We start from the raw sequence: 13085 nt of genomic DNA, 5'->3' as shown, positions 1-13085 counted from the left end.
ATAGACAAGAAAATAAAGTTTATTATTTAAACAATTTTATTAATTTAAGAAAGACTAAAGTATGTAAATAGTACTTATGTGAACAATCCATTACTGATATTTCAATTTCATATTGAGATCATGATAAAAGCACGAACACCTGCATTGCTAGCAAAAAAACGAATGGAAATTCATAAGTCCAAAATATACGAAATGTCGTAAAATGTACTATACATAGTAGTAATACATACATGTGTATACCGTATGTATATTTTGTCAAATTTCTTATCTAATCTAAATATATTCTTTAACACCTGCCTACTAGTATGCCTTCATTCATAAGTACAAAAGATCTTCATAAATTAAAAATAAAATAGGATATTAAAATTTCCTATGATACTCATGGCCTTATGATTTAAAAAAATTAAAAGATTGGAATTAATACAATTAGACGACTGTACATTAATAAAAATTGAAATATCAAAAATTTCAATCTGTTTTTGTTTCTTTGTTATCATCCTTTACTGATACATATTTTATTTTCTCTGCATTGTAAAAAAATGAGAAAAATTTTAAAAAGCCTCATATCCTCTAAAACACCAAAATTGTGCTTGATTTTTTTATTGATTATCATATAAAATAAATGTAATATTTAAAATTGTGTAACTAATGTATTAATAATAGAGATGTACTATTATGTAAAATTATTCTTAGTAAAAGTTAATAAAACAATTTATGAATTATATAGCGTTCTCGAGAATTTAAAAGTATCGTCGTATATTGTATCGAGCACAAATTTAAACATTACTGTACTGTATAGGTGTTTTAGCCGAAGAACTTAGTTAAGATGAAGGATACAATAGCTGATCTACCAAAAGGCCCTTTAGACCCTTATAGAAAATCTGCAACATTTGATTGGAAATTATTGAAACTTAATATAGAAGGAAAAGATTTTGTTGAATTTCAGGTATATAGAAAGAGATATTATTCTAGTAATATATTTAAGAAATTTTAGTTTTATTTTCTTAATTTGGAACTTGTGTATGTAAAGTATGAATATATAAAGTTTCACATGTTCTTTTTCATTTCAGAAAACGTTGTGGGATTTTATGAAAAAGACATCAGTATTTCAAAGACATAGCTGTACTACATTAGATGAACAAAGAAGGCTTTGTAATGCTCGTGTTCGAGCACTAAGGGATAATAATATTGCAGTATATATTATCAACAATAATAAATAAAAGAAGAAACAACTTTTACTTATATAAGCCATTTATAACTTTTTTGCAGAGTCCACTAACTCATGCACATTGGTTTAATATAGTATTTCAATATGAAGCCTCTATACCAATAAAAATGGGTGTGATGGATGGTATGGTACCAAGTACAATTCTTGCATTGGGTAATGATGATCATTTTCAGACTGTAGCAAAAATTCAAGAGGGAGAAGTAAGCATTAGTCTAATGAAACATGTTCCAAATATTTCAATACTGAATTTTAATAGAATTTTAATAAAATCAAACAGTATTGATCAGTATTTGACAAAATTTTATTTCAATCTTTATTTGGACTTATGCTAAAAGATTATAATAGTATTTTCTATTTATATAATACTATTTTCTTTAGTATACTTGTTGTTTTGCACTGACTGAGATATCCCATGGAACAAATGCAAAAGGAATAAGAACTACAGCTACATATGATGCAAAATCAAAGGCTTTTATCTTAAATACTCCTGATTTCGAAGCTGCAAAATGTTGGATTGGTGGTTTAGGTGAATAAATAGGAATATATACTTTATCAAATTCATAAATGAACAATAAATAAAAATTTGTGCATTTTTAGGAAAAACTGCAACGCATGCTATTGTATTTGCACAATTAATAACGCCAGATCAACAAAATCATGGTCTTCATACTTTTATTGTACCCATTAGAGATCCAAATACTCATATACCTTATCCAAATATAGATGTTGGTGACATGGGTGAAAAAATTGGATTAAATGGAGTTGACAATGGATTCATAATGTTTAACAATTATCTTATTTCTCGAACATGTTTGTTAAATAAAACAGCAGATGTTACTGAAGATGGGAATTATACAGCATCTGTGAAAGATAAAAGCAAACGATTTGGTGAGAATTTAAAGAAATTATGTTTTCTTTTTAACAGCAATTTTAGTAATATTTATATATTTAAATTCGTATAGGTGCATCCTTAGGTGCATTATCTTCGGGGCGTATTACCATTACATCAATATGCGCAAACTTTGCATCTGTTGCAATAACCATTGCTGTGCGATATTGTACCGTAAGAAAACAATTCGGACCATCGGAATTAGAAGAATGGCCAGTTATAAAATATCAAGCGCAGGTATTTAAATGAGTCGAATGAAAATCTAAAAAAAAATAAATAAAATGTATGATACAATTAAAATTTAACGTAAACATATAGCAATGGCGATTGTTTCCTCACTTGGCAGCAACATATGCTCTAAAAATATTTTCTGCTGAATTTGTAAATCAAATGTGCGAATTTAATTTCAAACTTATAACTGCAAAAAATCAAGATAATATTGATAATGAAGGTATGGAAATACATGCATTATCTTCTGCAACAAAACCAGTATGTTCGTGGACTAGTCGAGATATTATACAGGATTGTAGAGAGTCTTGCGGAGGACACGGTTATCTTAAAAGTACGTCGATTATAAACTAAATACGATAAAATAATTTATACTTTGCTTTCATCTTATGTAATCTTTATTTGTAATTATTAGTCTCACGTTTGGGCGACTTGAGAGCTGAAAATGATGTAACTTGTACATTTGAAGGCGAAAATAATGTATTAATTCAACAAGCTAGCAATTGGTTACTAAACCAATGGTCAAACGTACTCAATGGAAAACCAATAAATTCTCCTTTAAGAACAGCAGATTTCATGAAAGATGCCAACAATATTTTAATGCAAACTTTCCCTTATACAACAGTTGATGAAACATTGAAACCAGAAAGTATGAAAATCAATTTAAACACTATTCACAATTCACGAGTTTATTTGATACTTCCTTTTTACAGATTTATTTTTATCCTTTACGTGGTTACTATGTTATTATTTAAAAAGAACATATGAACAGACACAAAATTTGAAACGCAAAGGCTGTGATGATTTCGAAATTAGGAACAATACTCAAGTATTCTTTGCACAAACATTATCTCTATTATATGGGCAGGTAATAACTTTCTTTAATATCATAACATAATTACTATGTTAACTTCATTAATATTTCTTTTTGTAGCATGTGATAATGAAGTACTTCATAGAATGTATTCAAAATCCTTCATGGAGATCAGAAGAACGCAATGTGCTAATAAAGTTATGTTCGCTCTATGGAGCAGCTATTTTAGAAAAAAGATTAGGAGACTTTTATGCTGGTGGATATGCGTCACCCAAGAGTAATATGGATACATTATTACGAAAAGGGATTATAATTTTGTGTAAAGAATTAGTTCAAGAGGCGGTAGCATTAGTAGATGTTTTAGCACCACCAGATTTTGTATTAAATTCTCCATTAGGAATGTCTGATGGTCAAGTACGTTATTTTATTTATTTTTAAAATCTCACATTTATTAAACCCACAATTATCTAAGTCTATTTTGTATATAGGTATATAAACATATCAAAGAAGAAATATTTAAAGTCAAAGAAAACTTTGAACGACCGTCATGGTGGAGAGAAATAGTACGATCAAAATTATGATATGTACATAACATGTAATTAATATTTTTTGTTATTATATTTTTAATATTTTCTATTATACATATAAAAATTATACACCTGGATAATAAAAATTTATTATAAAATTCTGATTTTTATTATTAGTACTTACAGAATGAATAGTAAATCATAATAATATTATAATTCTGTGTGTTTTTTTACTGTGATTAAAGATTTGTCTGCTTCTGCAAACCAATCATCATAAACCATTTGGGGTTCAATCATCCAAAATTTATGGAATGATATGGGTTCTTGTGAAGCAAGGTATGCAGTCGCATAATCTGAAGGGCGTGCCTATAATAAATATATATTATTGTTTTGAGAGAAATTACATTTATCTTAAATAAAATAAATAATTTCGTATAACATACTTGATGAAACATTGATGAATGTACAGGTTGCACTCTGATTCGTGATAGACATATACCAAAAAGATACATATCATCTGGAGTAGTAGATGATGGACATTCACATTTACCTAGTTCTATGATTTTGTGAACCAGAGATGCAGATAAAGCAACACCTGCTCCACCTGTTAAATATTCATACCCATAATCACTATCCCAGAGTTGAAAACCATATCGTTCTCCAATAGCAACTGGTGTGTTTGGATTGTAACATGTCAATAAACGTGATGTGCGTGCCACACTAATTTATGTAAATAATATTATATTAATATCTGTTATTAAATTGTATATATTATACATATATTACAAACAAATATAATACAGATATACAAACAAATATACATACCTAAAAATTGTGTCATCATCACTGATTATTAACCAATTTAAATTTTTCTTTTTTAATATTTTATCTGCTTGTACTAAAATGCTGTATGTTTTTGCACAATGCCCTTGTGTTGTATTTGGGACAATGAAACTATCAGGCAGATGTTTATCTATACTAAAAAGAAACATCACTTTACTGCTAATTAACACACATAATCATTGTTAAATTATATAATAAAAGTATTTATACCAGCAATATCACTAAAATAACCAATATTTGTAGCATATTTTGCCCATGTTCTTTTAATCACAGGAATTCTCTCAATATGAAATTTCGAACAAGTTTTTACAGCAAAATAGATATTTTCAGTGGTCACAGATGAACCCTTCATTTAAAATAAATTAGAATATTATTTAGAATTATAACTTATAATTACATTAGTACTGACTTACACATGGATGAAAAAATTTTGGATATGTAGCACACTCAGAATTAGATATGATACATATTTCAGATACATGTGTTAATCGTACTCCTTTACCAATTTTCAATACGAAAGATGCAAATTCATATGATGCATCAATTGAAAAATCATCTTTAGGTCTATCACCTTCATTAATTTTATGTACTAGGCTGATAAAACAAAAATCATATCAGGCCTATGATTTAAATTTTAAATTCATTCTAAAATACATCTTGTATAACATACTTAGCTAGCAAATTTGACGTTATTGCAAAACCTGAAGCTATATGTGGATACTTTAATTTTTTCTTATGTTCTGCAAAATGATGGATGATGGTTGGTTCTTGATCGTATAATGCATGACCAATCCATATATTCTAAAACAAATAGTCCATGTTTAACTATTCTAAGAAAAATTAAATATTTTAATAAGTAACATAATTTTAAAATAACATACTTTATTTTCTTTATATTTGAGAAGAATACTTAATAATTTATTCAATCTAATTACAGTATTCTCCAGACAGAAGAAAAACCATTTTGAAGTGGAATATGTATCCAATAAATAGTTTAAAAGTGGTATTATTGTCCAAGATCCATTAATATTCAATTTGTGAGATAAGATAATTTTGGGAGGATCCTAATGAAAAAAATTATAGATGTTTTGTGCAAAAGATTGTATTTTATGTATAATATGTTTTAATATTATACGTATCAAATATGCTTTATTGTACATACCTTATCAAGGGCTTCTGCTTGTTCAAGAATATTTTTCTTCAACATTTCAGCATGAGCCATATGATAACCTTCCTTTTGATCTAATATTACAATAACTATGTCACTGGGGTCTACAAAAACAGTTAATTTACAATTTGTATTTGATGATAAAATTAAGAATAAGTATACTATGTATAACATAACTTACCTAAACCATTTACATTAATCTTATCCACAAATAATATAAGAAATACGAAGTACATAGAATATATGTAAAACATTGTTTTCGAAAATTCAACTTAATTAATACACCCCCTGTAAGAAAAAAATTAAAAGACTTGAAATAGATAAAAACATTTCATACTAATTTAATAAAATAAGACCATATGAGTTGCAAATTGTTTAAAATATTAAGTTTAATAACGAATAATTTTAATATTTGAACGATATTTGATTCTTTTTTTATTTTAACTGATTGATAATACACAATACTAGATAGTAATAATTTACAGTTCAAAAAACGTATATAGTATATTTAAAGTACAAAAAATCACAAATATTTCTACACATTATAGTAGAAATATAATATTAACTAGATTAGATATTAAATACAATAACGTATTACCTTATACAAATTTACCATTAAATTCTTTGTCCAAATATCCACCATCATGAAACTTCTATCCACGTATGTATGTATTCTATCCATGTATATATACGTATTGAGCACACATATTATGGTTAATTAGTGTTAATAAGTAATAAATTTTCTCTTCGGTACTCGGTATAGGACTAGCAGGTACTAATAGTATAGTAATATCAGAAAGAGAAATTCAAAAATGTTCTCTTTGATAATATATATATTAATAAAAATGTTACAAAAATTAAAATTTTAGAATTTATATGACTCAATACAACAGATTCATTTTTGTAACTAATTAACTTTAAGTTAATTTATATAAAATTGATGTTTTAATATCTATGTGTGATATGTATATGTAATATGTTAAAAATATATTATGTATTGCTTATTATAGCATTTTATTAATCTAGATATTATAAGGATTATTTCTATTGCTAATTCTAAATTATACAATTATACCCTTTAAATTATGTAACTGACCTCAAAGTAATTGTAGGAGTACATAACTTAAAAAAATGTCATTACTGTATATTCTGTATATATACTGTATAAAATTTATTTACGTTTTAAATATTTGTTTACGGAATCAAATTTTGCAATGATTTGAACTTATTTTCAGTATCAATTTTTAATTTATTCATGATATAACTTTAGCATGAAAAGATTTTAATCTTACAATTTTTCATTTTACTAATACAATATTGTTTATTATTAACGTTAGTTGACAAGAGGCAATTATTGAATCAATTTAGTCTTATTAAAATTAAAATCGATATATTTTGTACAATGATATACAATCAAATGTTTAAAAAATATAATTATTTCTCATTTGAATAACTTAAAAGTTATTCTAAAAATTATATATTATATATAAATATTTTATATACAAAATTTACATGGTTTTAAAGAAAATACTGTGTGACATGTTCTTCTTTTTACATACAGCTCAAAATTCACATATTTATATGACCACATTCATATAATATTCACATATTATGTATACATATTAATTAGGTAAGAGATAATTTATTCATAACAGAAATTATTTCTATGGTATTTTATTAAGTGTATCACTTCTTCCATTTTTTTTTTCATGTAATGGATACATACAAGGAACAACTATGACATAATGAACAATTTATGAAGATAAATATTTTCTACCATATAATTGCGCCTTTTTTTCAAAGCCAATGGATTTAATAGGCGTATTTAATTTATAGAATGGATTCATTGAGTACTAAAGAAGAGATTAAAAATTTTATTATTATATAATATGAATAAAATATCAAATACTACAATATATACATCTTACCTTTATGTACATTTCATACATTTCATTGAAGAAATTTTTTATACCATCTTCATTTTTACTGTCATGTACCATGACAAATCGAATGTGAGTTGCAGTAACAAATGCACTCACGAACCATTGGTTAAATTTGTCTACAACTTTCAAATGCATATTTGTTGTTTTCCAAGTATGTTCATCTACAAGATCTAGGGCAGCATGTGCAATAAATTGGTTTAAATGAGTATAATCTTCTTTCTGTTAAAAATTCAATGATGTAAATATAATATTGTTTTTAAATTATAAGTATATTTTTATACTGTTGTATACAATCAGCAAGTAATTGTATCATACTACTTAAATATAACCTATAAAAATGATGAACCTTTGCATCTTTCCCAGAATTGTTGAATTCAATTTCAAATAGAGGATTGTCAGTATGCCCGACGATTGCGAAATAATAGTTAGCTGTCATCTTGTTAATAGGCTTGGTGTATTTCAATTAAGATTTTACTTCCATACATTGACACTTTTACACCAAGTGTCATATGTATACGTAGGTATATATGTCGTATATGATGTATTAGTAATTACATAGGAAAAACTGTACCGATTTTAATAGTAAACTTGGAAATAGTATTATATATACATAAATTTCATTGCAGTACGAAAACTAAATTCGTATTTACCAATGATTATTTTTCAATAACAAATCTATTTAATGTAATATCTATAGCATATTATATTTTAATTATAAATTATATACTATATAACAATTGATTCACGGGAAGTAAACACAACTGACCACGTGATATATGTACTCTATCTATTGAGTTGTCTGTTGCTATCAGCTGATACCAGAGAGGAGTTTTCTCTCTGCTAATACTAATTTAATATACTAGATTATATAGTCTGTCCAATGAGACGAAACAGTGTCACATTTGAATTTCACTAGTCGGCAACCAGTAAATGCAGCTGCAGCAATTACATTTTCTTTATGTTTACTGTCTCGTCTCTTTGGATAGACTATACTAGAGAGGAAATTTCCTCTCTGACTATACATACTAGTTAGAATTAGGCTGAATGCACACGAGCAACATGTTGCCGCACAATCCTGCTGCGACCATATGTCTTTCTTTGTTTTTCTATTGAGAACAATATTACAGTGAGATCATGCTTGCGTGCATTTAGGCTGATGGTATTATAGAGATCAATATGTGAAAAACAGTATGTAAAGTTATTAGAGAATTTTAAATTAAGCAATCTGATTTGTCCAACAATTGAATTTATTATTATCAAATTTAATACGAAAAAATTAAATTAAATTTAAATTTAAATTTAATTTGTCATGGCTGATTAAAAACTAGATATGAATAAACAATTATCAGGAGATTATTCTATATGTGAAAATAAATACAAAATATAGAATAAAATTTTTTCATAAGACGCTTTATTTTCGAGAAAAGTAAATTTGAAAATTTATTATGCACTTATATCAGACCAATAATTAACTGTAAACACATTTAAATTTTCTTGAAAACAAGGCTTAAAACAGAAAAATTTTATTTTACATTATTGACTTCTTTTTGCATATAGAACGATCTCCTGCTTATTATTTACTTACATCTGGTCTGTAATTATTCAAGTTTAAGTATACTTAACAAATCTTTAAACTCGATTTTATCGGAAACGAAGTTTCATATGCAAAAACTTTATATTTTCAACTTATTTTTTCACGATGAATCACCCCGTGCCCAGTTGTACCGCGTTGTTGGAACAGCCTGTATTTATAGTGATTTTAGAGTATCAAAAATTAATAAATAGGATATAATATCAGGTAAACCAATATACAGTAATTTTATTTATTTAGTTATAAAGTAATTTAAGAAACTGCAGCCTAATCGCAATAAACAAATTTATATTAAATAAGAATTAAGTTATAGAAATGTTTAAAAGCCCAAACTGTTAATTATGTTTCAATAATAATTTGTAAAATAATTTAGTATTATGAACATTGTAACATTTTAGTAAAATTGTAAAACACTTTAGTCTAAAAATTCGTTTATACTAAACTTGTTTAAAATTTAAGCAAAATAAATCATTATTAAGAAAACAATATGTTAATATTACATTGATAGTCTTATATTTATTTTCCATATTATTTAAAAATAGTCCCATTATCTTTTAATCTAATCTTATCCAACATTCAAATTTATCTTTATGATTGCATTGAGAGTGGCAGTGGAAGTAGTGGTAACCTCTCATTTAAGAGACTCCTTTGGCAACCCTAGTATGGGGAGTAGGGGGTATTAAATATAGTGTTCAAGAAAGATGAATAATTGATGTTAGATAATAACAATGCAATTATTGTAAACATTTACAAAAGCTCTCTAATAGTCGAATTGAATAACATAAGACAAGGTCATTTTTATATTTGCAACTTAATATATTTAGAAAAAATATCATGTTGTAGATTCAGTATTTTGTCTAAACACTTTAATCGATCTTTGTTTATTTTATTTCTTTATTATTTATTATTATTTATATATTATATATTATTTATTTATATATGCTATTTATTTATTATTTTATTATTTTATTTGTCTTACTTTGAGGTTTTATATTAATCATGAGTTTTATCATGTTAGATAGCACTTATGAAAGTATTTAAGTATTTCTTTATGTGAAACTTGAAGTGTACAAAATTAAAATACAAATATAGTGCATATGTATAAGATAAGATAACATCCTATTTTAATAATGAGATAAGATAAGGTTAAACGATTTTTAAGGAATTTCCTAAATTAATGAGTTTCTGACACTATATTGAAGCAGAAATGATATGTATTATAATACTGTCATTTTTGTTCTTCTGTATTTAATTTTATAAATATAATAAAACTAATCAAAAGAAATTTTTGTATTAAGGTAATTTATGTTAATTTAACATATAATATTAATTTATTCAAACATAACATATTTATTACTATGTATTATTTTCAGAAACAATGTAGATTGATACAAATACTAATGTAAGAAGATCAGAATTTTATTTAAGCAATTAAAGATTGCGATATAGCATTGTTATATAAATAGGATATAGCAAATGATAGTGATCTATTTAAAGAATAAAAAATCATAAATATGGTCGAAGTAATTTTTGATTTTTACTCATATGTATAGAAATTCTCAGGTGTGTTGAATACTATAATATTTGTGTGATAATATTAAAATTCTTTACAAAAATTTGCATTGTGTAATTTACTTTATTTCATATAATTAATTGATTTTAAACTGTTTCAATTATATAGGTAATTAATCTTTTAATAAATGAGAATTTTGTTATAAGTTAGAAAAATGTATTTTATGTTGCAGAAATATGACATAACTAAACATGTATAATGTCTGTTTGATATGCTGACAAATGGAAATAAAATTATGTTGATTACAATACTTTAACTGAATGATAAAGTAGCTTAATTGTATTATACATGTATCATGGTTCGGCAAAGATTTCCAAATATTAATGGTAAACTGATATTAAAAATTTATGATATTAACTAATATTATTAATTTAGCTTCCATTATACAATATCATTTATGTAACAAACTCTCTCTGTAACTCTTTTTATTGTTTAAATTTTATTTTATATGTAGGTGTTAGAAGTGGTAAGCATTTTGTATTAACTCTTGTTACGGGTATAATTTTTGGATTTATCTCAGCGTACCTTTTAATAACATCTACAAAAAATGTGCCATATATATTTAATTGGTTTTCTGGTGGCCTTATGCTTTCAAGAGATCCACATCATTATTCAGACTTGGAGTCAGAGGTTTATATTTTGCTTTTTCTAATCTCTTCATATTTAGTTTTTAATCTTATTAATAAATACTATAGATTGGGCCAGAGATAGAGGTAAAGTTTCATGGTAAAGATGAAGATTTTCATAAAGATGAAGACAAAGTTGCGCAAGAACTTGCAAAGAAAGTACGTGTTCTTTGTTGGATCATGACTGGTCCAAAAAATCATCAAAGTAAAGCACAGCATGTGAAAGCAACATGGGGCAAACGTTGCAATATTCTTTTGTTTATGAGCTCTGCTGAAGGTAAATTATACTTTTGTAATACAACAATAACAACAATTCAAAGAACGATTTTTAACATGATACTGTAATTTATTCTATATTATATTGTAATTTAATATGTTTCCAGATGCAAATTTACCCACAATTGTTTTACCAGTAAAAGAGGGGAGAGATAACTTGTGGGCAAAAACCAAAGAAGCTTTCAAATATGCTTATGAAAAGTACAAAGATGAAGTTGATTGGTTTATGAAAGCTGATGATGATACGTACGTAGTTTATTGAAATTACAAATCTTAAGTTAGACATTTAGTTCAAATTTTGAAATGATTTATATAAGATCTGGTTGAAATTATATTAAAATCGCAAAAGATTTATAGTATGGATTTTTAAAGTAACGTTTTAAAGTTACACAATCGCATTTAGTTATGTATATTAATTTGTTGAATGGAAAATTAATTTAGATTAAGATCTTTTCAGATATGTGGTGGTTGAAAATTTACGATATATGCTGTCATCTTATGATCAAAATTCGCCATTATATTTTGGCTGTAGATTTAAACCGTTTGTGAAACAAGGATACATGAGCGGTGGTGCAGGATATGTACTTAGCAAGGAAGGTTTACGTAAGTTCGTAGAGGAGGCTTTGCCTGATCAAACAAAATGTCGATCAGATAATGGAGGTGCAGAAGATGTGGAAATGGGAAAGTGTTTGGAAAAAGTAAATGTCAAAGCAATGGACACTCGGGATCCACATGGTCGCGGAAGATTCTTCCCTTTTGTACCAGAGCATCATTTAATTCCTAACCACGTAGATAAGAATTTCTGGTACTGGAAGTATATTTATTATGATACCAAAGATGGCCTCAATTGTTGTTCTGATAGCGCAATTTCGTTTCACTATGTGTCGCCCAATATGATGTATGTTCTCGAGTACTTAATTTATCACTTAAGACCGTATGGTATTACACACGTTGTGGAAAAACTTACTACAGATCAATCAACCACCATATCGACTAAATACTAGTCTACATATTATTCTTAATTAAAATATGAAAAGAATAATTCTGTTCTTTATAAATTTCCAAACGAATATTATCAAACTAGAAAAAAGTATTTTGGATCTTAATAAATCAGGAAAAACAGATCTTGCAACATAAAAATTTTTTCCCAATTAATGGTTATGATAATTATTCAAGATACATTTTTGTTCAATTATTTTAAATTTTTTAAATTCTAGGTATGACGTATTTAAATTTGTTATTAATTCAATCAAATAATAATATTTTTCCCTTATTTTGTATGAGTATAACTAGTCTATTCGGGCCAACGAATTAGATGTTAATATATTCATTGAAAGATAAAATTTGTGATATATATATAAAATGTTTCATAATATATA

General features: G+C 26.1%; 4 protein-coding genes across 8 annotated transcripts; 2 read left to right on the top strand and 2 right to left on the bottom strand.

Annotated features, from left to right (window-relative positions):
* Nucleotides 1-810: 810 nt before the first annotated feature.
* On the top strand, nt 811-4319 carry LOC100649142 (peroxisomal acyl-coenzyme A oxidase 3). Of its 2 annotated transcripts, XM_012311349.3 has the most exons (12): nt 811-946; nt 1071-1193; nt 1270-1428; nt 1607-1754; nt 1826-2116; nt 2191-2354; nt 2436-2679; nt 2761-2994; nt 3059-3213; nt 3280-3573; nt 3648-3754; nt 3932-4319. In XM_012311349.3, exons 1-11 carry the CDS (start codon nt 827-829, stop codon nt 3738-3740), a joined length of 2025 nt encoding a protein of 674 aa, XP_012166739.1. In that variant the 5' UTR covers nt 811-826; the 3' UTR covers nt 3741-3754; nt 3932-4319. The 2 variants fall into 2 exon arrangements, with proteins under 2 accessions (XP_012166739.1, XP_048264540.1); XM_048408583.1 differs by lacking the exon at nt 3932-4319 and having other exon boundaries at nt 3648-3844.
* On the bottom strand, nt 3833-6481 carry LOC100650083 (beta-1,3-glucosyltransferase). Its single transcript, XM_003397372.4, has 10 exons — nt 6296-6481; nt 5879-5985; nt 5692-5801; nt 5411-5593; nt 5200-5330; nt 4943-5123; nt 4740-4875; nt 4512-4659; nt 4130-4406; nt 3833-4052 (listed from the first exon to the last, which is right to left on the bottom strand). The coding sequence occupies exons 2-10, from the start codon at nt 5949-5951 to the stop codon at nt 3897-3899; spliced, it is 1395 nt and encodes a 464-aa protein (XP_003397420.2). The 5' UTR covers nt 5952-5985; nt 6296-6481; the 3' UTR covers nt 3833-3896.
* An 874-nt stretch (nt 6482-7355) lies between these two features.
* On the bottom strand, nt 7356-8384 carry LOC100651449 (probable trafficking protein particle complex subunit 2). The gene is made up of 3 exons (XM_003397382.4): nt 7987-8384; nt 7626-7859; nt 7356-7550 (listed from the first exon to the last, which is right to left on the bottom strand). Exons 1-3 carry the CDS (start codon nt 8074-8076, stop codon nt 7452-7454), a joined length of 423 nt encoding a protein of 140 aa, XP_003397430.2. The 5' UTR covers nt 8077-8384; the 3' UTR covers nt 7356-7451.
* An 840-nt stretch (nt 8385-9224) lies between these two features.
* LOC100644092 (glycoprotein-N-acetylgalactosamine 3-beta-galactosyltransferase 1) lies at nt 9225-12830 on the top strand. Of its 4 annotated transcripts, none has more exons than XM_003397404.4 (7): nt 9225-9438; nt 10605-10794; nt 10977-11130; nt 11259-11434; nt 11500-11707; nt 11814-11952; nt 12164-12830. In XM_003397404.4, exons 3-7 carry the CDS (start codon nt 11100-11102, stop codon nt 12708-12710), a joined length of 1101 nt encoding a protein of 366 aa, XP_003397452.1. In that variant the 5' UTR covers nt 9225-9438; nt 10605-10794; nt 10977-11099; the 3' UTR covers nt 12711-12830. The 4 variants fall into 4 exon arrangements, with proteins under 4 accessions (XP_003397452.1, XP_012166755.1, XP_048264544.1 ...); XM_048408587.1 differs by lacking the exon at nt 9225-9438 and adding an exon at nt 9794-10022; XM_003397403.4 differs by lacking the exon at nt 9225-9438 and adding an exon at nt 10193-10529.
* The last annotated feature ends 255 nt before the right edge of the window (nt 12831-13085 follow it).

The sequence above is a fragment of the Bombus terrestris genome, chromosome 9, assembly GCF_910591885.1.
Source record: "Bombus terrestris chromosome 9, iyBomTerr1.2, whole genome shotgun sequence".
Classification (NCBI taxonomy): Eukaryota; Metazoa; Arthropoda; class Insecta; order Hymenoptera; family Apidae; genus Bombus; species Bombus terrestris.
This window is presented reverse-complemented; position numbering and strand designations above follow the sequence as displayed.

Bases quoted from the DNA above. Each gene is read 5' to 3' on its own strand.
- LOC100650083 (XM_003397372.4), bottom strand. From the start codon at position 5,951: ATGTTTTACATATATTCTATGTACTTCGTATTTCTTATATTATTTGTG. The intron at 5,594-5,691 runs GTATGTACAATA...TTTTTTCATTAG, and splicing joins AAGCAGAAGCCCTTGATAAG to GATCCTCCCAAAATTATCTT. The intron at 5,124-5,199 runs GTATGTTATACA...TTGTTTTATCAG, and splicing joins ACGTCAAATTTGCTAGCTAA to CCTAGTACATAAAATTAATG.
- LOC100644092 (XM_012311365.3), top strand. From the start codon at position 11,100: ATGGTTCGGCAAAGATTTCCAAATATTAATG. The intron at 11,708-11,813 runs GTAAATTATACT...ATATGTTTCCAG, and splicing joins GTTTATGAGCTCTGCTGAAG to ATGCAAATTTACCCACAATT. The intron at 11,953-12,163 runs GTACGTAGTTTA...AGATCTTTTCAG, and splicing joins ATGAAAGCTGATGATGATAC to ATATGTGGTGGTTGAAAATT.
- LOC100649142 (XM_012311349.3), top strand. From the start codon at position 827: ATGAAGGATACAATAGCTGATCTACCAAAAGGCCCTTTAGACCCTTAT. The intron at 1,429-1,606 runs GTAAGCATTAGT...TATTTTCTTTAG, and splicing joins CAAAAATTCAAGAGGGAGAA to TATACTTGTTGTTTTGCACT. The intron at 3,574-3,647 runs GTACGTTATTTT...TTTTGTATATAG, and splicing joins TAGGAATGTCTGATGGTCAA to GTATATAAACATATCAAAGA.
- LOC100651449 (XM_003397382.4), bottom strand. From the start codon at position 8,076: ATGACAGCTAACTATTATTTCGCAATCGTCGGGCATACTGACAATCCT. The intron at 7,860-7,986 runs GTTCATCATTTT...AATTTTTAACAG, and splicing joins ATTCTGGGAAAGATGCAAAG to AAAGAAGATTATACTCATTT. The intron at 7,551-7,625 runs GTAAGATGTATA...TCTCTTCTTTAG, and splicing joins TGTATGAAATGTACATAAAG to TACTCAATGAATCCATTCTA.